Consider the following 26,667-nt stretch of genomic DNA (forward strand, 5'->3'; position numbering starts at 1 on the left):
TACATTAAAGTAAGAAAAAAGTCTATAAAAACAGTTGGATTTAAGCCTATTTAGAAACATAAAAGATTAGCGGCGATCAGTTTATATGCAAATGAACTTTACAGTTTGAATACATAAGCAAACTTATGAACAATGCTGCCTTTTAACACCACTCAGTCCCAAACGCAGTGCAAATTTGAACTAAGTACTCTTTAATTAAAGCAGATTATTGTCAAATATGTCCTGTTACTACATTAAACAGAAAACTTCCTCTTAGGTTCCAGAGGCTTACCTGTCAAGTTCTGCGCATCTGCAGGATGAAGACCTGTGTTTTGTTACTGAACACCTGCATATAACTGAAAGCTCAAGCTCTGGATGACTTTAATTTGTTGTTGGAGCAAACCACTCCCCTGTAATAGCCCTTGTTTGTTGGGATTTCCCCTCTGGGAGAGGAAGACAGGTTGTGCTAGACTTTAAAAAAACTGATCCTGCGTGGGCGTTATGAAATGCGTGATAAGGGAGAATGGGATGACAGAAGGATAACGTCCTTATTCTGAAACAAAGAACAGACAGACAGATTTTTACTACAAATTTCTGCTCAGCTTTTTAATACATATTTTTTAAAATCTGCCTTTTTTTGGTTCTTTGCCTGCTTCGACTACACTTGATCTGATCCACTTCAAATTTGGCAGCTTTGAAGTGGATGAGATGACTTGTTTAGATGAGCATTTGTCATATTTGTCATACATATAGCATTTGAGTTTTTGAATGTTTCCCATGTGGTGGCTGTGCTCTGCTCCACTGTGTGGAGAGTATACCTCACCTCTACGTTTAACCATCACCGACAGGTACTGAACTTACCCAAAATGAGTCCTTTAATCCCGAAACCAACTCAAACATGCCTTTGAAGGAATGTGGAAAAAATGAGAGCCTGCCAAAAAAATGTGACCTATGTCTGCACTTGTAGGTTTTATTGTTTTTACTAGGCTAGGTTGCTGAGGTACGCAGGCTGGAAGAATTGTGTAAGGCTCATTTGTTGATTAATGTTGTCAAAACAGCATGTCTTGAATGACCCAGGCCCCGTAAAAGGTGTTTCACTTCCTGGTCAGTCTGTGCAAGTTGTTAATAGCTTTCAATATCTGGAAACATATATTGATTCCATTTACAAGTAAGCTAATCAGAGATCAGGGTGTTAAGAGGCTTTGGCGTTAGCCACAATGTTTTTGGAAAGAGTTTGTTAGCTTGATTGAAAGTGTCCTTATATCCAATATCTCAATGTGGTAATCAGGGGCAAACTGAAGAGGGTTGTAAGAACTGGAGGGAAAAAAAAATGATGAAGCTGTGTCATCAGGCTGTCTTATGGAAAAGCCCGGTCTCTTGTAGCTGTCCGTTAATTAATGCCCTTAGGACAACATGATTGCATGCCTCTAGCTAGCAAAAAGGTGTAGGAAGGGATCGTTTGTGCAATTAGTAAGCTGACTAAGAAGATGCCGTGATGTATTTCTATAGTTGTATTGAAGTTATATATATATATATATATATATATATATATATATATACATACATACATACATACACACACACACAGTGGCTTGCAAAAGTATTTGGCCCCCTTGAACTTTCCCACATTTTGTCACATTACAGCCACAAACATGAATCAATTTTATTGGAATTCCACGTGAAAGACCAACACAAAGTGGTGTACACGTGAGAAGTGGAACGAAAATCATACATGATTCCAAACATTTTTTTCAAATATATAACTGAAAAGTGGGGTGTGCGTAATTATTCAGCCCCCTGAGTCAATACTTTGTAGAACCACCTTTTGCTGCAATTACAGCTGCCAGTCTTTTAGAGTATGTCTCTACCAGCTTTGCACATCTAGAGACTGAAATCTTTGCCCATTCTTCTTTGCAAAACAGCTCCAGCTCAGTCAGATTAGATGGACAGCGTTTGTGGACAGAAGTTTTCAGATCTTGCTGCAGATTCTCGATTGGATTTAGACACCAGACAGGTCAGGGATAAGTTATTGAGAAATTTAAAGCAGGCTTAGGCTACAAAAAGATTTCCCAGGCCTTGAACATCCCACGGAGCTCTGTTCAAGCGATCATTCAGAAATGGAAGGCGTATGGCACAACAAGACAAGTCTGTCCACCTAAACTCACAGGCCGAACAAGGAGAGCGCTGATCAGAAATGCAGCCAAGAGGCCCATGGTGACTGTGGACGAGCTGCAGAGATCTACAGCTCAGGTGGGGGAATCTGTCCATAGGACAACTATTAGTCGTGGCAAGAAGAAAGCCATTGTTAACAGAAAACCATAAGAAGTCCTGTTTGCAGTTTGACACAAGCCATGTGGGGGACACAGCAAACATGTGGAAGAAGGTGCTCTGGTCAGATGAGACCAAACTGGAACTTTCTGGCCAAAATGCAAAACATGTGTGGCGGAAAACTAACACTGCTCATCACTCTGAACACACCATCCCCACTGTCAAATATGGTGGTGGGTGCTTCTCTTCAGCAAGGACAGGGAAGCTGGTCAGAGTTGATGGGAAGATGGATGGAGCCAAATACAGGACAATCTTGTAGTCTGCAAACCTCTTGGAGTCTGCAAAAGACTTGAGACTGGGGCAGAGGTTCACCTTCCAGCAGGACGACGACCCTAAACATAAAGCCAGGGCAACAATGGAGTGGTTTAAAACAAAACATATCCATGTGTTAGAATGACCCAGTCAAAGTCCAGATCTAAATCCAAGAATCTGTGGCAAGATCTGAAAACTTCTGTCCACAAACGCTGTCCATCTAATCTGACTGAGCTGGAGCTGTTTTGCAAAGAAGAATGGGCAAAGATTTCAGTCTCTAGATGTGCAAAGCTGGTAGAGACAGACCCTAAAAGACTGGCAGCTGTAATTGCAGCAAAAGGTGGTTCTACAAAGTATTGACTCAGGGGGCTGAATAATTACACACACCCCACTTTTCAGTTATTTATTTGTAAAAAATGTTTGGACTCATGTATGATTTTCGTTCCACTTCTCACGTGTTCACCACTTTGTGTTGGTCTTTCACCTGGAATTCCAATAAAATTGATTCATGTTCGTGGCTGTAATGTGACAAAATGTGGGAAAGTTCAAGGGGACCGAATACTTTTGCAAGCCACTGTGTGAGAGAGAGATAGAGATAGAGAGAGATAGATAGGGTGTATGAATGTAGGCTGATAAATAAACAGTAATGTTTTGATGAACTGACTGATTTTTGACTTCAACTGAAGACATTTTTTGGTTTTAATGTTGGTTTTTAAAAAATGATTTTTACCAGTCTGTTATTTTTTGTTGTTGTTGCTGTTGTTTTTGTTTTTACATCCATCTGCTGATTCAATTTAGGTTATACCTTGTGTACCCACATTGTGCTTTCAAATGGAATGGATGGATCCATGCATCAATGTTGTTTACACCCTACCATCTGAATGTTGCAGCAGAAAATGACTCATACCAGCTGTATTTTCTAATCTAGTGTCCCGTTTTGGTGTGTTCTGCTGCTGTAGCTCATCTGCTTCAAGGTTTAACGCTTGCTAGTTGCTTACTGAATATTTTTTCCAGACAATTCTCTGCAAACTCTAGACGATTGTGCCACATTCAGTCACTTAAATTTACTCCATTGTGATGTTTGGTTTGAACTTCAACTTGTCATCTTGACCATGTATACATGTGTAAATGCATTGAGTTGCTGCCATGAGACCGACTGGTTACATATCTGTGTTAAAGAGCAGTTGAACTGGTTTGCCTAGCAAAGTGATTGGGTTGTATGTGTGTTACATAAATTACGTTTTGAATGCTTGCTCCAGACACACACTTGTATTGTGAACAGTTATCTAGAAAGCTGCAACCCGCAGCAGGCTCACTCTGCACAGCCACAGTCCTCACTGTTGTCCTCCTTGTCCAACAGTGAATCAGTGAATCACATCGAGATGATCATCTCGCTATTTAGCCTATTTATGTTTTGCAGCTACAAACTCCACATTAGTGGTTGGAAGTTATACATTACTTTTTTTAAGCAGGGGAACAACAGTGTAACTAAGGAAACGAATACCTTTTCTTGCTGGCTGTTAGATTTCATTTCACTGAAAGCAAAAACGTACTGAATCTGCATTTGTTGGTCATGTGTCATTACACATCTCTCTAATAATGACATGTCACTTCAACAAGGAAACTGTCACTTGAAAAGCGATGGCATGCACATCCTTTTCCTCATTTCAAACATTTCTCAAGTTTGAGGGTTAGTTTGCAGTTTCTCTTTTACTACAGATCTGACCTACAATCTTCAGAGAGGTCAGCACACCTGGAGCAGCAGAGTTTGGGTGAAATCGCTCTTTAATGTGACAGCAAGAAAAACACCAGTTCACATGACAAGTACAAATACTTTCCACTGTTGGTGCGTTTCAGGTAAGGACATGCAGGGAGGTGATGTCACTATTCAAAGCAATTTTCCCATTTCACAGTTAAAGGTCAGGGGGCAAACGTTGGCAGTTACACTTTGTTCTTCCATTGCTTTCCTCTCACGTATTCATTTGTAAACTCTTTATATCACAACAGAATATTCAGCATTTTCACATCATAAGAGGGCTGCATAATTTAATAGTCCAGGGTTACAGAGAGCAAGCACAGAAACAAACATCTGCTGATGCCTACAACCTTCCCAACCAGGGACGCTCGTACTTCATCAGGCCCGACTGAAACTTAAGCCCTGACCAAGAAGCAAAGAGAGCCACTTAAAGAGCTTGCGTCGGTTTGAATCATTTCACTGGAGAAACATTCTGAACCTTTACGTTTTAGTGCAGCAAGTTAAAGTTTGTTTCAAACGAGCGTTCATTTGCATATCAGAAGCATGTTTTGCATGACCTGGAAACTAACTTCCATCATTTTAAATACATTTTTTAAAGCCCACAGAGACGCAACCAGTCGCTCAGAGTGACGGAAATCATGTTTACACATCGTAATCACGGCCTGTTTAGGTACGACTTGCACAGTTTAGACGATTTCCCACTGGGTGTAGTGAAACTTAAACAGAGCTCAACATGTTAAAAACAAAATATGTTTAGCTGTAATCGTGACTCAGAAATAAACAGGTTGCTACAGTTAATTTAAAAAAAAAGAAGAAAAAAAAAGCCACAAGCTTTGCTGTGAGCGATATTCTGCTACAGCCAAACAATGCAGGCAGCTAGCCAACATCACAGCTTAATCAATGTGAGGAGATAGAGGGGGAAAAGGGTGGGGAGGGATGCCTTCAGAGATTACATTCTGTATGAGCATGAGCCTTTCATCAGGGTAGATGGCTGTTTTCACTGCAGCGATACCGAAAGTATTTCAGCTGCCACTGTAATTTGTTGATTTTTTTTTTTTTTTTAAATGCTTCACTTATTTATTTTTTTTGCTTATCCAGTACATTCAACAAAAAGCAGCTGTCGCCCAAAAATGAGCGTACCAGCTTAATCTGATGATCACAGATGAATCTCAGGGTGAACCGACCTTGTCAACCATGACTAGGCTTACACATTGAATCCATTTTGGGCTGAACGGTAAACAAGTTACAACCTGCTGCTGCCGTTTTGTTTCCTGGTGTAAGAATATGCATGTGCGGCTTTCCTCATACACTGCACTCCCACGGATATCCAGTTCCCATCCTTCGCTGCATCGCGTTTTTCCCACTTTTTGTTTTTAAACAACCAATCAAGTATGTACAGGTTCACTTTCACTGAAAGCAGACCTGTCAGTGCACCATGGCCCACCTGTCCCTTCAGTTTTACTACAGACTACCTCAAACTTTCTGCGTCTTAATCCCAACTGTTCAAAACAAGAAAAAAATACATATACATCATACAAAGACTCGTTAGGACAGATCGTCTAAACAAAAACAAAGAAAAAAAATTATAAAGTGCTCTAAAAAAGTTCCTGCAACTCACCGTGGAGGGTCTGAGGGTTAGACAGTTCAAGGTTAACAGTGACAAACAAATTAGACAGCATCTCGCACTTACACATACACAAGTATCTACATAAATAGTCAGAAATGCATCACCCTGTAAAAAAGGAAAGGAAACACTGCATGTGCAATGCTGCTAAAATTAATGGATACCGTACTGATGTGTTCTTTGCCACAAATATAATTTTTTAAAAATTAAATAACCATGAAAATGATATTGAAGATGTCCCGTTAGTCAGAGTTGTCCTGATTTCATACTCGGCGGTGAGGCTCAGCAGGAGGTCTGTGTCTCTCTCTGGAATGATTTTTGGGTAAGATTTCAACAAGAGCACAAGCGCTGGTCCTGTTTCCTCTCCCCCCCCACCCACGTCAATTTAATGCCTCCAGAAATCACAGTCTACTTGTGGCCTGAAAGAAAAGTAACAAAAGGGCACACATTTCATTTTGAGAAAGGTTTACTCTCCACTAGAGCTGTCAAATAGGACTTATTACACTGTTAAAAAGCCTTACTAACACAAAAGCTCACCTAACGTCAAACTGTTCCAATTGAATGCTTGCAAAGGTAATTTGGTAATTTGTTTTTAAAAATCTGAACAGCTGGCACTACAACCATGAACAGGGTGGAACACGAGCTCTTTTTATTATGTAGAGTGATAGTTGTCAAGTTAGGAAATCGGAACTTTAATTGAGCGACTTTGGAAACTTGTTTCCAAAAAAGTTCATCATGTTTAACCTGCAATGTTTACCTACAACACCCTCAGTTACTTGTTTTTATTTTGTCACTATACCAGAGCAGTTTTTAATGAGTCATTGTTCAAAATAATTTTCATTTCCTGGAACTTGCTTCACCTCATCAGTTCATGCTCTGACTGAAACAAGCCTTTTTAGCTGCCATTACCCTCCCTTTAAGCTAACATTCCTGTGAATGCAAACAACAGGTAGGTGGAGCTTCTGTGCTCGCAACTGGAGCTGTGCGCCCGAGACATCTGCTCCACCTGTGACACACGTAAACACTGGCATCACGTATGAGTATAGAGTAGACATACTGACCTGTGAGGTATTTCGCTCCGATTAACATCAGCATGCTGCCAATGATGTAGAAGCCAAGCGGGACGCTGCTGAAGATACTGGTTTCACCTTTTCCACGAAACGAGCGCGGAACAGAGAAGAAGAGAGACGATGATTCTGAGCAGCAAACTAAAAACAAGTCAAAATGGCCTCTACCTCTGCACACTGTAGTAACATAGGAAAATATACACTACTTTGATCCACTTGTCATTTCCTTATACTACCAAACCCCTGCGCTGCTTGGGTTTCAGGTAAAGATCCATATACTGGTAAATTTACCAGAATAATACTGACTATAATAATATAACACATATGTTAGATGTCAAAGTTGAACAATATAAATATATTAAATATATTCAAATAATATAAATATATGTTGTAACATTATTTAGGAATAAACATAGATATCTTAGAATCAGTATAGTGTGATTTTTGCTTCCATCCACCCAGAGTTTCTTTTCATTTCTTAAAGCGGTGTTGAGCAACAGTTCTCCAGAATTTTTCAAGGTCTTTCAAAGGTGCTCTTTGGACATTGGTTGCTTTTTCACTCATTTTCAGTCCAGTCCTTGTACCTGCCTATTTTCAGAGGAATGCTTTTTGTTTGTTGCGACCTATAAATAATTCAGGCATAAAAAAAAAAAAAGCTAACTCAGGGGATGAACCAGTGTTGTGTCTACTCAAAGAACCAATTTTAAGCTTTGATTGGCAGCACCTTCATTTATCAGCATGGCAATGATCCCAAACACACTGCTGATAAAGGAAAAGCATACCTAGATAGAAAAACGCACAGTAAAACCCAAGCAGTCATGGATTGGCCACCCCAGAGCCCGGACCTCAACATAGTACAAGAGTTTTGCACAGTACTGCATTTTATCTTAGCTTCTTGAACATATAAATGAGTTTTTCAGGAACAATATTTTAAAAATATTCATTGCAAGCACAGAGCTGCATGATAGTGTCAGTGACACAAATGGGGATGTTCTTCTGATAACAACAGAAGAACATCCCCATACAGCATAATAATCACCTAATTTGACTACACCAGATTACAGATTGATATGAGCCTTGGATAAACTCATGAGCTTCATAATGTTTTGACTAAAATCACCTCTCAGTAATATCAGGGCAGTAACTTTTTTTTTTAAACGACAGGCGTCAAAATACACGAATGCGTCTTTTAGTGTTTGAGGTGCATTTAAGTGTCATTCACTTTTTTTGATTTATGGCCTCGTCTTCGAGTTTAAACCTTTTCTGAGCTGTGAGTGCTTCCCACCGTTTCCATTGCAAACAGGCTCCATCGTCTCCCAGTTCATGGATTTCTCAACAGCCTTCTTCCACCGAGCATATCGAAACTCGCTCTCTGTAGAACACAGATAAGTGTGTTTACTTTTAAGCATCGCATGTTTTAAGCATTATCTGATCTCATCAGCCAGCCAGAGCTCTGGCAGCAGCCCAACGTACCTTCGGGGTTGATTTGAGGTTCGAACTTCTCTGACGTCACTTCGCTCAGGTCCTCGGGGTTCAGACTCCAAACGCTCACCCCCTCTGCTGCTCCTGCTGCCATCGCTGCACCGAGAGCTGTGGTCTCAGGCATGGATGGTTTCACTGGAAATGGACATTATATTTACTCATAATTAGGGATGGGTATCGAAAACCGGTTCTTGTTGAGAACCGGCTCCCACTGTTTAAATCCCTTGGAATTGTTTGCCATTTTTGCAAACGATTCCCTTATCGATTCCAGTCGCCCCAAATGACGTCACCACGTTGCAGAGCGTCATTTACCTGGCAGGAAACATGGCGGCTCAAACGCTCAAAAGTTTGACAACTGGGCAACTTGCAACACTTGCAAAGTGGATATTTCATTTAAGGGAGGAAACACTACGAATATGCAAAAGCATTTGCTCACAAAACACACGATGACCTTAAATGAATGTCATGTTTTTAATTCCGCTCCGTGAATCTCAACCCAGCAGCAGCGATAACGTTTGCACGTCCTCTCCCGTTAATGCGGCAGGTAAATAATCAGCTAACAGTGCAGATTATGTTAGCGCGATCTGCCTTATTACAAAACCTGCCATTACTGTGCATTTAGGTGACCATGATGAGAGAGACAGACAGAGTCTGGCTGCAGTCTACCGGTATGTCTGTGAAGGTTCTCAGTCATCCAGGTCATCGTAGTCAAAGGAGCTTGCAAAGAAAAGCGTCTGGACTTCTGGACCCCTAACCCTGAACTTAAAGAAGTCCAGACGCTTTTCTTTGCAAGCTCCTTTGACCCAGTCTACCGGTAGCGTCTCCTTTCAGGCCAGGATAGACGAACGTCACCGAGCAGTGACTAAGTTTGTGGTAAAAGGCTTGAACCCATTTGCCACAGCAGATGATTTTCGGTAAGTGAATGTGTTTAATTGTAGGCAGGGACATTACTGGATATTCTTGTGTAATTACTACAGAATAATTTGTGGTATACTTTGTTATTGCTACAGAAGAATATTTATTTTATTATTTTATTCTGAACATTTTTATTTTTAAATTTCTATCTTGTTCAAAGAGAAGGTATAAAACAAAGTTCTAAGCTAATCGACCTTAGTGTTCTCCTTTTTTAAAAAAGAATCGCTAAGAGAATCAATAAAGAATCGATAAAGAATCGAATCGTTAAACAGAATCGAAAATGGAATCGGAATCGTGAAAATCTTATCAATATCCATCACTACTCATAATAACAGAAAAATGACAAATACATGTATATATGAATGAGTTATTATACATCATACTACATATGAAAAAACACTTATGTTAGTGGCTCAACTTAGAACAGCAAAAGTCAGAGGCCTATAGTAGCATTTCTTGTCCAGTAGTTCAGATAAATAGATATAAGTTGTGGTTGCATGACTGGTTTGGTCAGTGCTCAACAAATAACCGTGTCAGCTTCCTTGTGGCATGACACTTGAGCGGAGTGAACGGCACTCCTACCAACAGGGATGCAGAGGATGTCCGCCTGCAGCTGCATCAGCAGCTTGTTGGATGTCATTCCTCCGTCTACCTGGAGCTGTGTCAGCGGGATGCCGCTGTCCTGGTTCATGGCATCCAGTATCTGCGCACATCATCATATCAATGGGTGTTTTTAAAGCAAAGGCAAACATTTCACTTGCTGAACACTAGTTTTCAAGAGAAGAAAGCGCGTACCTCTCGTGTCTGGAAACAGACGGCTTCCAGTGCAGCAAAAGCGAGGTGGCTCTTATTAGTAAACTGAGTTAGCCCGCAAATGATTCTGTGACACGGAGAAAGTTTGATTCAGACAGGTGCATTTCAGCAGATGCTTTAAGATGTTCACCACAGTCTCAGTACCCTCGTGCGCTGGGCTCCCAGTAAGGTGCGTAAAGGCCCGAAAACGCAGGAACGAAGTAGCAGCCGTAAGATGTGCCGACAGAAGCAGCCAACCTCTCTGCAGCGGGAAAAAACACAAAACGGCAAATGAAGTAAAAATTCTGTGAACACTGATGTCATAAACAGTTGTCTAGTTTATACTAGAGATGGCACGATACCACTTTTTTATATCCGATACGATACCATAAATTTGGATATCTGCCGATACCGATATGAATCCGATAGTGTGTTTTTTAATCAATAAAACTGTTTTTTAATATCTTGCTGCTTTTTGTATAAGTTCATACTCAAGTTAAAAACCAAACACTAAAGCTATTCTGTTATACCTGTATGGAAAAAATACACTGCACCCAAAACATTTCATAGTTCAGCAAAACTGATCAATCTAATAAACTTAAACCTGCTCCATCCTCCATATTCTGGTATTTTAAAGAGTAAGCAACCTAACTAATAGGGTTGCAAACTCCCAGCAAAAAATAAATAAATAAATAAAATAGGGAACCACCCACCCTCCACCTCATGATGCTTAATCGACGTAATCAACTTTAAATTGATGCAGTGTGAAAAAAAAAAAATGAAAAATGCACAGAAATCAATTATTTTCCAAGAATAATTAAATAGATTCAACATCTTTCTTCAACAGAATTGCAGACTGCACAGATGGTACCTTCCCAAAGGAAAAAGTACTACAGCTTACTAGGGTATATTAGACTTAATAGTTACTATATACAGTAATGGACTTCTATACATTTTACATCAGATTAAAACTTTGGGTGTAAGATTCAGATAATTATTTATTAAAAGCTCGACATTTTAAATGAGAATAAGAAAGAAAAGTATGTCTTTGTGCCCCCTTTTCCCTGTTCATGCCCTATCGGCCCCCCTGGCTAAACTTTGCTAGATCCGCCCCTGCACAGTTACCAGCCGCCAGCTACACAGAAAAGGATCCTGGTGTACAAAGTAATATTAAATAAATTCTAACAACAGCTTATCAAGCTTAAACGTGCTGCTGTTGTTCAGCCGCTGGTTTCCTCTTTCTGGTGCAAAGTGAGCCAAAAACAAAGAAGAGACGGACTCACGACAGAAAAGCCGATCAGCTGATCATTAAGCAGTTTCATGATTGAAGTAGCAGCAGGAGAGGGAGGGAGAGAGAAGAGCCAGTCGCTCCATATCTCGGTTGTTAAGCTTAACACGGGAATGCTTTTTAAACATTCAGAGATGAACTTACACACTTGCTTTACTTCTCTCTGGGATAACTTCCTCAGAGATGAAATGCCGGATTGCTAGCGAGGCTACAAATACACACAGCCCTCTATCACGTTGCAGCATCCCGAGTTACGTCATGTCGCAAGTTTTGTGAGGTGCTTTTTTGATATTTAATGGATCGAATTACATTTTTTTATTTTTCTCCGATATCCGATCCAGTAATTTATGCCAGTATCGGACCGATACCGATACGTAATATCGGATCGGTCCATCTCTAGTTTAGCATGTACAAAGTCAACTTTTATTATTCCTTTTACAGATAATCCGGATACACCACATGCCCCGAACCAAGAACAGAACCTACCAAGTTCTTCAGATGATCCAATGATCCCGAGATTGTCCTGCAACCAGCGAACCACAGCTCCAGCGATGGCCACGGAGCCCTGACAGCAAAGAGCAGAAAAACAATACATATTCAGATTACCTGTCATTTCACAGATACTCACATTTCTGTATCCTCTTTGGAAGACTAAACGGGCCAAAGTCTAAATAAATAAATAGCTCACTTAATAAATAAGAAAATTAAAACTACATGACAGTAAATCTAAACTAAAAACTAAACTTAGCTAAAAAATAATAATTTTTTTTTTAGCTAACTAAACTAAAAGTTTCCTTGGTTTTTAGTAAAAAATAAATAAAAATAATCAATTTCAGCTGATAGGTGTGTTCATTGTATGTGTGTGTTCATTGTGAGTCCTATTCTGATTATCACCTCTGACATCTGCCCTCCACTCTGAAACTAACCTGAGTTAAAAACAAAAAGTCAAAATGTAATAAAAAAATAAATAAAACCACTTACAAAATGCTAAACTACATTAGCTGCAACATACATATACTCACATCTGTATTATTCCCCCTATTTTATAATTTATTTCATTTTTTTTATTTTTTATAAAAAAATTTATTTTTTATTTTTAAACCTTGTTTATACATTTACACTACATTGAACAGGGGTCTGTCATTCAAATGTATACAGTGCCCACTGTGCCAGCTCAAATTTGAGAATAAAAACGTGACTTCTGTCATTCTTAGCTTTAAACACATTTTTGACAGATTTCTAAAATATTTGCATTTTCTTGGTTTTATGACATGAAATTCATTAAAATATTGGATTTTTATGAAAAATCATGAAAACCTTATATCGGAACACCTGAAAGAGTTTTAACTTCGTTTTAATAATAATTTAAGTTATTTATTTATTTTTTACAAAGTCAATCATGTGTTTTTGATTTTGGCAGTTTTTGTCGTCCATACGTCGGAAAAAAGCTGAAGGATTAGAGAGAATATTATGAAAGTGGGCGTTATCGTTTTGATATTCATGTCAAATATCACTTTATTTATATATGCTGTATATACTGTACCTCCAGTGCATAACAGGCAGGCTTGTCCCGACCAAGTTTGTACGCCACAGTGGTCAGAAGTCCGTGCTCTGACATCACAGGCTGTAAAACAGCAGACACAAGAAAAGTAGCACTCTATGTAAATGCCTGCACGATGGTACCACAGTGTTTAAACTCAAGTCTTAGGTAGAGGACCTTAACCCCAGTGTTTCGCAGGAGAAAGCAGCCGGTCCCATACCTGAAACATAATAAACTCATACTTAGCTGGATTTTTAGTAAAGGGGTGAAGTTTTAATAAAAAGCAGACCGATAAATACCACCTACGTGTTTTTAGCCTGCCCGTCCTGAAAGCACATCTGTCCAACAAGCGCTGCTGACTGATCCCCAAGACACTGTTTATTTTTTAAATAAAATACATACACATATTGGATTAACCTCTCACACTGCATGACAAACACTAAAACAATGTTAAAAAATTTTTTTAAAAATTAAGTCAGACTTACCCCTGATATTGGAATACCTGAAAGAGCCCCTGATTTCTGTCAAGAGAAAAAAATGAAAGCAAGTATAAGCGCCTAACAGTAAAATGGCATCAACTGTCTCTTGTATTAAGTAGATGTTGACACTCATGCCTGATTATAGCTGTTTTTTGGGTTGTTTTTTGTTGTTGTTGTTGTTGTTAAAATCTTAAACCAATAGCACAAACACTCAATTTTAACCACTATGAACAATAGCCTGAAAACAAAAAAGGGGGGGAAATTCATCATTATTTGACTGTATGAAGCCAAATAACAAAAACATACTGCTGAAATTTGAATTGTACAGAGTTTAGTGCAACAGTGAAATCACAGTTAGGGAAACAAAGGCGGGTGAGTGTGAACCCGTATCTACTAAAATGTCTTCACTCCTACATGTGGCTTCGGTTTGACATTTAAAAAGAGAACACATAAAAAGTCAGTGAAATAAAATCATGCCCAAGAGTGAAGAGATTTAGAAGATGGGATGCTGGAGGAGAAGAAGATGGTCCACCAATGACAACCACCCGAGGAGCATGCCACCACAGCGAACAGGGTCCATCTAGCACATTTCCAATAGAGCTGACATGGTTGTGTACTGGCTGTGAAAACACTCACTGGTCTTTTCTACTTCTACAGTTTCTCTGCTCTGTTGATGGCAATGCCTGCAATCGGTCACTTGGGGGCAGCAAAATGAGCTGTGATAAGAACAATGCTTTATAATGACTAAGGGGAAATCTTTGGAGCAAATATTACTGACATTATTTAGTGTTTACAGTTTGAAAATTATTTTTTTATTTTAATTTAGATGCTTATTAGTTTCACTGTTATTATAACATGGAGAGGATTTTTTAACATGTGGTGAGATTTGAGTACAGCACTTTGTGAACGCAATTAACTCACAGTCACATAGACGTCTTAAAGGGCCCACTATACCCACAGCTGTGGACCTCACGAACAGATGCCAGTTGGCACAAGCTGCATTTGATAGTATTTTGGTTGATCGTGCACTTCTATTTGGGTGGCTGTAACTCAGGAGGCGGAGCAGGTCTTCTACTAATTTGAAGGTTGGTGCTTCGATCCACTTTCCAGTGTCCAAGCCAAAATATGGTTGGGCAAGATGGTTAACCCCAAAGTAACTCTCCGATGCATCGATGGGAGTGTAAATGTGTGTGAATGTTAGATTAGAAGCACTTCCATGTAGAAAAGAACGCATGTATTAATGAGGCATGTCGCTATAAAAGAACCAGTCTATCTACCTCTCTGTTTTTGTAACCTCGCATGAGTGCTGCATGTGGGATCATGTCAGTTGCTGCCAACATTTCAATGAGACATCAGCGTGGAAGGTCAGAGATTGGCAGATTATACAGAGAGAGATGTTGCAAGAATTTCAACTTTGAAAAGCAATTTGATTCCAGTTTCGTTTTTCTCTGCTCCCATACCTGTAGTCATTCAGAGGTTTTGTCTGAGCGCCAGCACAACCAATGTGGCGACTGTAGTTGGCCCCTGTGTCCCAGTGGCAGGTGGGTCACTCATTTGCCTAAACACTTAGCTAACGACTGAGTAGCATTAGCAATTTATACCAAACAGCCTGTTTTGTTTATGTTTTTTTTTTTTAGAGCCCGGCTGAAGTCAGGACAAAGATTTAGTTTCCGTGTATGCACAGTCACTCTGGATCTACTCAAAATGGGTGCGTGGAAGAAAAAGAGCTGCTTTGCCATGTGCATTTGGGCTCAGCCAAAAAAAAAAAAAAACATGCCCACCCAAAGCATCAACAGGCAGGCTGCAGTGATAAACCTTTCCTAGCGTGACAAAGACTAAAAGTAAAAACACTTTCTGTATGTTTTTATATTTAGTTACTAAAGTCACATCATAGTGAAAACGCTGATCTTTCTTCAGTTTATTCATAATTCTTGCTTTTTACCTTTTTACATTGTTTTTCCATCTTTGGCTACACAGATATCACAATAGCATCTTATCAGAGGTTACTCTTATTCCCACCTCTACTCTAAATGCTTGACGCTTAATCTAATGGAAACATTAGCCTTCATATAAATCTTGGAAATGCACTGAGTGATGGTGTGTTTGTGTCGGGTTAAAAGCAGGATGGGTTGGCTTTGCATGTGAGGGAAAATAGGGATGGTGAGTTCTTACTTACCCGGCTAGAACATATTTTCTACCAGTGAGAGAAGAGAGACAATGGCACACAAAAAAATGCCTAAAAGAATTTCTCAATCAACTTTCATGCACTTAAACAGTCTGAAAGCACACTGAGGTAAGTACAAACACAAAACAAAACTCTTATCATCTTTTAGTGTCTCGCTGCATGAGGCAGTGCACTCTCTGAACACTAGAGTCACTCTAACAGTGAAATCTTTAGTGTAAAAAGTTAATATGACCACAGATTATAGTGATTTTGTGATTAGGAGACAGTGTGCGTATGCTTACCATAAGGCCGTATATTTCTGATGAGCTCCTCACCCTGGGTAAGATCTCCATAGGAATACCAAAATATCTGATGGCATTGAGAGGTGAGACTTCAGCAGAATCATTTTAGAGGTGTTATAGGTGGTATTTCCCCACCCTCTTCATCAATATGATAGAATACATAAATAACTATGATGTGACTTTCAGCTCTCATACTTGCAAAGTTCTGGATCCCAGTCCATCGTGTGAATGTTAAACAGCATGGTTCTGCTGGCGTTGGTCACGTCCGTGCAGTGGACTCCGCCTGACTTACCCCCTGTCAGACACTGCGCCACAAATAAAGAAACACAAATAAAGTCAATATAGTTTTCCACTTTATTCAAAGAACATGTCTATGACTTCTCTTAAAGAAGGAAGCCTGTGACTACCCAAATAAGCCAGGAGTCGACTGTGCCAAACATGGCGCGGTGCGAGACCACAGCTTGGTGGACCTCGTCCACGTTGTCCATCAACCAGCGAAGTTTGACGGCGCTGAAGTAAGTGCTGATCGGGAGCCCCGTTTTATGCTGCAAGGTGGCAATGACATGAATGTGAATCTCTTATGTGAGGCCATACACAAAATACACAGGGATTAAAAAACATTACATACTCAAATAGATGAAAATAGCCAACACCATCCTACCTAAACTGCACTAACAGAACAAAAGTGCAAACTCAAACACGGATCAACGTTACCTTCAAGTGGTTCTTATTTCTTCCTGGAGTTTTATTTATAAGCCGCTCAACCGTTGACTGAGTCCGCAGGTCCAGCCACACTAAATAGAGGCATGGCAGTTATTTCACAACATCCACAATCAGACCAACAGCACCCTGATGTAGTAACAGTCATGGCTGCTTGTGTTGAACATGGGAGTGTATAAACCAGAAATCCCTGCAGGCCAAAACATTAAGCGATAAATCTATACAAATAGCTCAATAAATTCAAAAAAGCAAGATTTAAAAAGCGAATAAATAGAATATCAAATATCAGGCGGCATTAAGGAGTCAGTGCTTATTTCAATGCTAATGTCAGGTCTGTAGGACACACATCAAACAAGTCGCACAGAGATATCAGACTTTACCGATTGCATTGTAGAGAGGCTCCCCCGTCTCTTTGTCCCAAACAAGCGTGGTCTCTCTTTGATTGGTCACTCCAATAGCTGGACAAATTTAAACAGCAGAGGTTTCAGAGCTTTGAAATGGATGAAAATGGCGCTCAGGTGGCAGCGTGAACCCCATGCGCACATACCTTTGATGTTGGAGATGTCAATGTTGAGCTGCGTCAGCTTTTCACATGTCCGCTCCATGCACTCGTACACTGACTGCAGGATTTCTTTGGGATCCTCCTCCACCCAGCTTAACATCACGAGAAGAATCCATTTTTAAAACATGTGTGGTGTGACGTGGAGGATTTTCAGTAGTTTTATCACTCACCCTTCTTTTGGGAAGCTCTGTTTGATTTCCACCTGATGATGGCTGAGGAGCTCTGCCGTTTTTGAATTAAACACCTTAAAAGAGACAAAACATCACAGTGCCTTTACAGATAGGATTCTGGGAAAGCTTCCCAGGCCTGCTTTTTTCCTGTTTCAGCACAACAACATGAAAGGCTTTTCCACGGCATCATTTACATTTTCCCAGCAGCTGTGGGCTTTAAACTGTCATTCGTTGAATCCCAAACCTGCTTTTCTAGACTCTATGCAGCTGCCATCAAGGAAAAAAAATTAATTAATTAAAACACTCTGGGAATATTACAAACATCTCATCTCATGCACCACTATCTTGAGATGACGTTAGCCAAGCAAACTTGTATTATATTCACATTGGACAAACTCGACAAAGCTACTTGATAATTTTTATTGGGCCGATGACTTGATCACACAAGTAATAATAGGACAGCAAACCTCCTTACAAATGCCATCTTATGGCAACAATAATGGCAGGTTTTAGTGCCAGTGTTGGTATGTTTGACATTCTGATTTAGCAGTAGAAAAAGATAACTGAAGTGAGATAATTTAATCTTACAGGATAATATCATTTTTGATTTAAAAAAATTAAAGACATAATTTGCAGTTGAAAAAAGATGATACATTGCAATCCATGTTACTGCAATATTTAGCATATCACCAAAATGTTAAAAATCTTGTATCGTGACTGAAGTACTGTGAAAATATTTCACTATTATGGGGTCTCTGGTGATTTCCATTTCTACTGGGGGCTGGAGTTTATCTAAGCTGTCACAGGGCAAGAGGTGGGGTACACCCTAGACCAGGGGTGGGCAATCTCAGTCCACGAGGGCCAGTGTCCCTGCAGGTTTTAGATGTGTCCTCGAACCAACACAGCTGTTTTAAATGGCTAAATTAGCTCCTCAACATGTCCTGAAGTTCTCCAGAGGCGTGGTAACGAACTAATCATGTGATTCAGGTGTGTTGACCCAGGGTGAGATCTAAAACCTGCAGGGACACCGGCCCTCGTGGACTGAGATTGCCCACCCCTGCCCTAGACAGACCTGACATAGCAATATGCAACGGTGTTAGAGGAAGCAAGTGTTAAAGCGATAAGCAGTGTAAACTCTGCACAGCATATGTCACCCCAGGACAATTATCACCTTCAAAAATACGTCTGCACGTGTCTTGTGGTATTAGATGCAAAGATAGTCAGTGCAAGAACACTGGAACAATAAATAAAATAAAATGTGCAAAACTACATAGAAAAAATGTAAATAAATAAAATCAGCAAAAATATTACCTTTTACTTGTTATGAAACGTTTAAATGCCACAGAACACACATTCACTTCACCCATTCACACCCATGTGTCTTTATCTGACAGCTGAGGTGACTCAGAGCAATTAAACTCTTGGCACTCAACTATGAGCCACACCCAAGGACATAAATAAAACAAGAACACATGTTAAAACAAAAGTAGCTGACTGTTTTGGGGTGTGTGTGGCTCGTCTTCATTTCTCTTGTTAAATACATTAAATTATACATACAGTCTAACGTTTCTGTCTTTTTATTTTTATTTTTTGGTAATACTATGTAATTTATATTTCTTGTATTACTATTTGAGTTCGGTGCTTTATAGGAAAGTTTACTACTTGTTAACTGAAACTAGCGCATCCTTCCTACCTTTATTCTTCTTCTTTTTTTTTTTTGCCTCCATGTCCTTCATGTGCAAATCTTTGTCAACCATTCCTGGAATTGAGGCCTACATGGTACAAATTTCCCTTTATACAGATTCCAATAGAAGCTCAGAATCAACATTTATTGGGAAAACAAGAACCAGGCACGATCATCCAACTTGATGAATAAGGTAGTTTATCTTATGTTTTGTTTTTTACAGGGAGCACAGACTGCTACTGCAGTAAAGTGAAACTATACCAGACATTTGTAATGAATATATAGATTTCCTCTGTAGATACAGTACTGTGCACAAAGCACAGCCAAGGACACCGGCGGCTCTGTCCACAGTCATTTAAATGTGACCCGCTAGCTAGAGGAGACCCTCCTGCCCCTGCTGTCTCCGGTTTGTCTTACCAGAAAGCGGGTGGAGCTCGTGCCCTGGTCGATAGCAGCAACCAGTGGCCCCAGCATTATCCGGTGGGAAGACGCGGCCATGGTGCCGTTCATGGACAGCCCCGGAGCTACGGGCACGGAACTGTGCAGGAAACCGATTATTCCCACCGGCGAAGCGGTTCCGTGCTCAGGCAAAGTCGGTGGGTCAGTCGCTGCCTTCAAACGTAGCGGCCACTAGTGATGACGCAACTGTCTGTAATCGTGTCTCATGCGGACCAATACAATGTTCCCAAGAAAATTACCATTTTCAACGAGCATTAGGTGCTTGAGCTGAAGTGTAAGGCGATTCTGGAAAGTTCTGCAGACTCACTAACAAAAACATTTGTTCCCATACCGGGAGTCGAACCCGGGCCGCCTGGGTGAAAACCAGGAATCCTAACCGCTAGACCATATGGGACGTTAATTAAAAGGTGTGATGTCGGACATTTATATGTCTATTTGACAGTTGAGTGTGGCTGTAGTAAGAAAGTGTCATATTATGAACGAATTTAAGTACGTCTCTCTAGGGTGTTTGAAGGAGTCTATGGTGTAGCTGCTGTTTTCTAAAAAACCTTTCAGCAGGGTGACAAGAATACGTGCCGCTTTCTTCTTTATCCACCAGAGGGACATCATACATACATACATCATCGAGCTTCCGTTTGACTTCCGTCTGTGTCGTTCAGCGGCGGCTGTCGATGACGTCATCACAAACGGACCATGTTGTCATTCTTGAAATGAGTGAAGCGGTCGTCTTCACATTTCATTCTTCTTGAGTTCTTGATCGTATTTTCACCACAGAGCCTTAAAAATGTAAGTAACGTGACAAGACTTTTGCTATTTAAGCTCTGAAATATATAACACGCGTGGCCAGTTATTGAGCCAGTCTGACTGATTTCTGCATTTGTAGGGCTGACTACTGGAAGTCACAACCAAGGAAATTCTGCCAGTACTGCAAGTGCTGGATTGCAGACAATAAGCCCGTGAGTATACAGGAAGATGTGGCTCTGTGTTACCGAGGACGGCGTCCACGCTAATGTTTCTCGTGTTTTTCTTTGCAGAGCATCGAGTTCCACGAAAGGGGGAAAAATCACAAAGAAAATGTGGCTGCCAAAATTTCAGAGGTACTGACTTTTATTCTGTTTTTTTTTTAAAATATACGAAGTAACAGATTACATAATATTATCAAATTATTAAAATAATTGAGCAAATAATAAAATTAAGATCTATTTTGTAGCATCCACAAGTCTAGAAATTGAGCTTCATGCATCGTGCTAAATTGATTTACATTCATATGAAAAGCTTCCCATTGAGGCCTTCAGTCTGTTTACTTACAAAGACACAGGTGTCTGTAAAAATCAATAAAGTCTTGAATTACCTGGGATCTACTATCCAAAGCAATGGACAGTGCACAAGAGAGGTAAGATGATTTACATGATGGTAGTGAGACCTGCTAACAAAACTATAAACTGTCACAGCCTCCAATGTATATACTGCATATGTAGTAACCAGTTATTCATTACTTTTTTTTTTATTCTATAATTTATCCCAGCATCTTTAAACTGCACCATTGTACTATTACCATATGTATATGGTATACAAGTTGTTATTGTTGCTATTGTCTTTCTGATTCGTTGGAAGTGACCAGCATGTACAGGATTAGAGGGACAGCCCAGGTCAAGTGATTTGGAGAGAAAGTTGGAGAAGCAGGCTGAGATGGTTTAGACATGTGTGGAGGAGGGATAGTGAATATATTGGACAACATGGAGCTGCCAGGCAGGAGGAAAAGAGGAAGACCTCAGGGCGCTAGAGATAGGATGAGATGGTGGCAGATGATCCCCTAAAGGGAGCAACTGAAAGAAGAACCACATAATACACACATATTTTTTTCTTAAATATTTGTCACTATAAGATCACAAATTTTATACTATTTACCCTGACTCCTTCCTTGAACAAGCTCTATTTTTGATTTATTTTAGCTTTATTATGCATAAAATGGCCCCCAGTACACGGTCACACAGGTCATTATCAGTTTGTGCTCGAGTGACACACACGGGCATGAGCAGCCTGCCTGTCTTGGCACCATTCTCACGACTGGCACGAGAGATAAGGTGCAGACATAAACACAGCTGACTGCAATACTGACTCCCTATTGGCCACAAGCCACTGCCACTCATCTCACCCTATCTTTCTCCTGCAGATTAAGAAGAAGAGCATTCAAAAGGCAAAGCAGGAGGAACGCATGTCCAAAGAGTTTGCTGCGATGGAGGAAGCTGCGTTGAAGGCCTATCAGGAAGATCTGAAGAGGATGGAAAGAGAAGCGCAAGGTAATTGTCAGGGGATGTTCTTTAACCTGTGAGTGTAAGTCCTTGGATTTATTTCAGCGGAGCATCTTTGTGTTTAGGTCTAAGCTCTCCGGAGCAAACGACAGCACGGCCACAAGTTCAAGTGAAACCCCAGCCAAAGAAGCCACAGAAGAAAGCGGCGAAGGCGAGCGGTAAGGTCAGACAGCAAACAGAAAAGCAGGTTTGGGTTGAAGGCCTAACAGATGATGGACACACGTATTACTACAACACAATAACAGGAGGTGAGGAATAATGGAAAATGTCGTGAAAGTCTGTGTGTGTTTATAGTTTGTTTAGTTTTTTTTTAATATATTTCATTTGATTATTGCTTTGTCTGTTTATATATGACAGAATCTAAGTGGAAAAAACCAGAGGGCCTCCAGGGAGCGAGTTCAGCCTCTGAACAGACTCAACAGACTGGAGTTAATATCTGTTTTATATAATATATATATATATTAATTTAATTACAAATGGGGTGTTCTGTTGCTCATATATCTTAATATTGTTTCTCCTAGAGTACTTCAGGCTCTGCTTGGATGGAAGCTGTCAGTCCTGATGGTTACACATACTACTACAACACAGAAACCGGAGGTGGAGTGTTTCTCTTTCTAAATTAATGGCTTCTCCTATTTCATGTCATCTGTGGGATTACATCCATTTTTTCCCTCACCCTTCAGAGTCCAGCTGGGAGAAGCCTGCTGACTTCCCCCCTGATGAGGTGCCTGGATCCAGCTCTGAGTTCAACCAAGAAGGAGAGAGTCCAGAGGATCCTGTGACCCCTCAGCCAGAGCCTCTATCAGGAGAGGAGGAGAGTTCCAGCGGGGCCCCATCATCTCAAGAAGCTGAAGCCCCTGAGAAAAACCAGCCAGGAGCCCAAGTGCCAAAGATCAGCTTCAGGGTCAGTAGTTCAAAGAGAAGGTGAGAGTCTGTATAGAGCGAACTTCACCTTCTTCTTGTTACAATTCAGGTTTCCTGATTTTGTTGCAGAAAAAGGAAAGCAGAGACGGAGCCATCAGAAAAAGAGGATGAAGGTAAAGTGAGTGACGACACTCCTAAAGATGACGATAAAGAGGCGACAAAAGTTGAGGAGGTCCAAAACACAACAGCTGAACCGGAGAAAACAGAAGAACAGGCGACACAAAGGGAGACGAAAGCCAAGAGGCCAAAAGCTGCTAATCCATACGGAGTCTGGGAGCAGATCCTGCAAGAAGAGGATCCGTAGTAAGTGCAACATCTTTGAGTCGTTACACAGTGAGATCCTACATATGTGTGCTGGCAGCTACTAAAGAGCTTTTTCTTTGTCTCTTTTATTCTCATTTCAGTGAAAAAGTGGATTTGCAGCTGCCTGAAGTGGAGGGAAGCACTGCCAGCACTCCAGCAGAGCTGCCCCCGGAGCCCAAGCCGAAGTTCAAAGAACGTATCATCACTTCCCTCGGAGAAGAAGGCGGTCCGGCATCGTTCCGAAGGAACAAGACACAAAATGGCAAATCGAGGAGCCTCCGACAGAGAGACAAAGACGACTGACCCCCCAACAAAGCCACAAAAACAATAACGTCTATAAGTCAGGATGCCGCAGAATGAGACTTTTACACTCAGAGAACTTCTACTAAGTTGACATTTTGACATTTTATTGCATCTATTGGATCTTTGATGTGCAGCAGTTTCAGGAGAAATTGGGTCAAGAAGTTACAAATTCTTTAAAATGTGTTTTTCTAAGTTTTAACCACTGGGTACAGTTTTTGTGTACAATAGCTGGTGATTTAGATAGGTTGGTATGATGTTGGGCGACCCGTTTATTAATGTGAAGAATTTTCTCAGCAAATCAAAAAAACAGTTTTCCTACTTTCAATCTTTTTTTTGTTTAAGTAAGTAAGGCATCCGACTGGAAACATCAGTCTAGTATTTGTCAGCTGAAGTGAATAATTGCTATACTTTTATAAAGCAGTATGGATTGTAGTTATTAACATGAGAAATATGTGATGTCAATAAATAATGACCTTCCAGTTAGTGGGGAAAAAAACAACTTTAGAAAAAGGCTTGGCTTTTTAATTCACGCCAGAAACATTTACTCAAAAATAGGAGCTCAAGTGGTTGTTGGTCATGGCACACATGCTGGGTGTGACATGCTTTTAATGGGTCAGAGTGTGTGTATAAAGCTGATAGGTGCTTTGCCGCACCCTGATTGGCAAAGAACCATAAAAGGATGCAAACAATAACAACACTTTGACTTTCAGTTTGACTTTATTTAAAATTGCAAAGTTGGGCATTGATCTTGGTGGAGGATGAACTTTCCGAGTGTCATCCTACTTCAGGAAAGGTCACAACAATACACCAACTATATCAATACAGTCATTTATTAGGTACCCTTTGCTAATACCAGTTGGACCCCCTTTTTTTACCTAAAGAGCAATCTCAGTTCTTTGCAAAGCTTCAACAAGGTGTTGGAGAACATTCCTCAGAGATTTGTCGGCTGCACATGCCATGATGAGAATCTCCTGTTCCACCACATCCCAAAGGTGCTCTATTGGATTGAGATCTGATGACTGTGGGGGCTGTTTGAAGTACAGTGAACTCATTGTCATGTTCAAGAAACCAGTGTGAAATTATCTTAGTTTTTTGACATGGTGTGGGATCCTACTGGAAGCAGCTATCAGAAGATGGTACACTGTGGTCATGAAGGGATGGGCATGGTCAGCAACAACACTCAGGTAGGCTGTGTTGTTTAAATGAGACTCAGTTGCTACTAAGGGGTCAATAAAATACATCCACGCCATTACAACACAACAACCTAACAGAAATTTGATGTTAATTACACAAAATTCTAACCGTAACATAAAAATGTTGCAGTAACTAAGTGCAAAAACACTTTATACCAAAGGTGGGCAAAGAGAATATTCATTATATCGCTTTATAGGCTTATTGATCAGAAAATCCCGCAAACAAGTAATAAGAACAGATTAAAAAAATTATTGGACTTGCCTCTGCCCTCCCTAGATGATCTTTTTAGGACCTGCTGCCCCTGCCGAACAAACAATATTCTGCAGGACAAAACACACACCGTCCTAGCAAGCCTTTTCTTTGTACTTCCATTCAGCAGGCGTTAGAAAGTCCTCAAAGTCCATACCACCAGGTTGCGCAACAGTTTTTTCTCTGGACCATCACAGAACTCAACAGACTCCACCTATCCTTCTTGGCAAGAACAACTTAATTTAATGTAAGTATTAAAATTTTGTGTAAATAGGTTTGTGGTGTGAATGCTGGTACTGATCTAGAGCATGCACAGAAAATTTCATTTGGCTGTAGTTTTACAATACTGTGCAATGACAATAAAGGTGACTCTGAATTCTGAATTGATGTGGCCCTCCACGTAACAGTTCCAGTTTCTCATGTGGCCCCCTAGGGAAAACCTAATTGCCCATTCCTGCTTTATACAGTGGTAATACACAATAAGAACCTATAAAATAGTTCAAATAATACAAAATAGATGGAAATTAACTGTCACTGCTGCAGATCTGTTTTACATACAAGCAATATTGTCAGACTTAAGAAGAGATGCTAAAGGATTCAATTCTAGAAAAACAAGCAAAAGAAGTCAGAGTTCCCAAACCAGAAGATCTCAAGTGTCAAAGTCAGAACATCTCAGAGGAAAAAGCCCAAAAAAACTGAGCAATGACATCATCCTCAGAAGTCCTGTATACTATAAAATACTGTGTTTGAGAACAGTTCCATAAAACCAAAGCTGAGTTAGAGTTAGTTATAGTCTATACTCTGCCCCTTAAACTGGCTTCACTGGTTGTGTGGGATGGCCACTGGTCTTCACTTTCATAATAGAGGTCCAAAACCTGTGGCTCACCTATTATATGCAGTACAAGATTGGATGCGCATGAGTAGGTTGATAGAGGGGATGAGGCTGGCACATGCCATCAATTCAATTTCAATTCAATTTCAATTCAATTCAATTTTATTTATATAGCGCCAAATCACAACAAATGTCGCCTCAAGGCGCTTCATAGATACAGAGAAAAGCCCAACAATCATATGACCCCCTATGGAGCAAGCACTTTGGCAACAGTGGGAAGGAAAAAACTCCCTTTTAACAGAAGAAAACCTCCGGCAGAACCAGGCTCAGGGAGGGGGCGGCCATCTGCTGCGACCGGTTGGGGTGAGAGAAGGAAGACAGGATAAAGACATGCTGTGGAAGAGAGACAGAGATTAATAACAGATACGATTCATACAGAGAGGTCTGTTAATACATAGTGAGTGAGAAAGGTGACTGGAAAGGAAAAACTCAATGCATCATGGGAATCCCCCGGACAGCCCTACATCTATTGCAGCATAACTAAGGGAGGATTCAGGGTCACCCTGGTCCAGCCCTAACTATATGCTTTAGCAAAAAGGAAGGTTTTAAGCTAATCTTAAAAGTAGAGATAGTGTCCTGTCTCCTGAATCCAAACTGGAAGCTGGTTCCACAGAAGAGGGGCCTGAAAAACTGAGGCTCTCCATCCCATTCTACTTTTAAATACTCTAGGAACAACAAGTAGAGCCTGCAGAGCGGAGCGAAGTGCTCTAATAGGGTGATATGGTACTACAAGGTCATTAAGATAAGATGGGGCCTGATTATTTAAGACCTTGTATGTGAGGAGCAGGATTTTGAATTCAATTCTGGATTTAACAGGAAGCCAATGAAGGGAAGCCAAAAGCAGGAGAAATATGCTCTCTCTTTCTAGTCCCTGTCAGTACTCTTGCTGCAGCATTTTGGATTAACTGAAGGCTTTTCAGTGAGTTT

The 26,667-nt window shown here is 40.4% G+C and overlaps 2 protein-coding genes and 1 non-coding gene across 6 annotated transcripts; 1 reads left to right on the top strand and 2 right to left on the bottom strand.

Moving 5' to 3' along the window:
- Nucleotides 1-413: 413 nt before the first annotated feature.
- On the bottom strand, nt 414-19,974 carry LOC146491740 (glycerol kinase-like). Of its 4 annotated transcripts, none has more exons than XM_085150712.1 (21): nt 19,522-19,974; nt 17,421-17,494; nt 17,236-17,342; nt 17,069-17,146; nt 16,683-16,762; nt 16,376-16,513; nt 16,164-16,273; nt 15,969-16,035; nt 15,679-15,696; nt 13,509-13,544; nt 13,330-13,397; nt 13,201-13,243; nt 13,027-13,107; nt 11,970-12,048; nt 10,361-10,457; nt 10,199-10,283; nt 9,986-10,106; nt 8,480-8,623; nt 8,292-8,378; nt 7,001-7,087; nt 414-532 (listed from the first exon to the last, which is right to left on the bottom strand). In XM_085150712.1, the coding sequence occupies exons 1-21, from the start codon at nt 19,612-19,614 to the stop codon at nt 528-530; spliced, it is 1,698 nt and encodes a 565-aa protein (XP_085006838.1). In that variant the 5' UTR covers nt 19,615-19,974; the 3' UTR covers nt 414-527. The 4 variants fall into 4 exon arrangements, with proteins under 4 accessions (XP_085006838.1, XP_085006837.1, XP_085006840.1 ...); XM_085150711.1 differs by lacking the exon at nt 414-532 and adding an exon at nt 3,317-6,358 and having other exon boundaries at nt 19,522-19,971; XM_085150714.1 differs by lacking the exons at nt 414-532; nt 19,522-19,974 and adding exons at nt 3,317-6,358; nt 18,732-19,508.
- trnae-uuc (transfer RNA glutamic acid (anticodon UUC)) lies at nt 19,886-19,957 on the bottom strand. The gene has a single exon. It is a non-coding gene; the product is annotated as a tRNA-Glu (tRNA).
- Nucleotides 19,975-20,211: 237 nt separating the features above from the next.
- Nucleotides 20,212-23,915, top strand: wbp4 (WW domain binding protein 4). The gene is made up of 10 exons (XM_085150719.1): nt 20,212-20,349; nt 20,447-20,519; nt 20,598-20,660; nt 21,737-21,863; nt 21,941-22,123; nt 22,233-22,303; nt 22,397-22,472; nt 22,559-22,779; nt 22,870-23,102; nt 23,204-23,915. Coding segments are annotated over exons 1-10 (1,251 nt in total). The 5' UTR covers nt 20,212-20,347; the 3' UTR covers nt 23,406-23,915.
- The last annotated feature ends 2,752 nt before the right edge of the window (nt 23,916-26,667 follow it).

Source organism: Neolamprologus multifasciatus, chromosome 23 (genome assembly GCF_963576455.1).
Source record: "Neolamprologus multifasciatus chromosome 23, fNeoMul1.2, whole genome shotgun sequence".
NCBI classification, from domain to species: Eukaryota; Metazoa; Chordata; class Actinopteri; order Cichliformes; family Cichlidae; genus Neolamprologus; species Neolamprologus multifasciatus.

Excerpts from the sequence above, each read along its gene's own strand:
- wbp4 (XM_085150719.1), top strand. Across the intron at positions 20,520-20,597 it reads GGATTGCAGACAATAAGCCC|AGCATCGAGTTCCACGAAAG; the intron begins GTGAGTATACAG and ends TTTTCTTTGCAG. Across the intron at positions 22,780-22,869 it reads TGCCAAAGATCAGCTTCAGG|AAAAGGAAAGCAGAGACGGA; the intron begins GTCAGTAGTTCA and ends TTTTGTTGCAGA.
- LOC146491740 (XM_085150711.1), bottom strand. The coding sequence starts at position 19,614 with ATGAACGGCACCATGGCCGCGTCTTCCCACCGGATAATGCTGGGGCCA. Across the intron at positions 16,763-17,068 it reads GCCTCTCTACAATGCAATCG|TGTGGCTGGACCTGCGGACT; the intron begins GTAAAGTCTGAT and ends GCCTCTATTTAG. Across the intron at positions 16,514-16,682 it reads GAAATAAGAACCACTTGAAG|CATAAAACGGGGCTCCCGAT; the intron begins GTAACGTTGATC and ends GCCACCTTGCAG.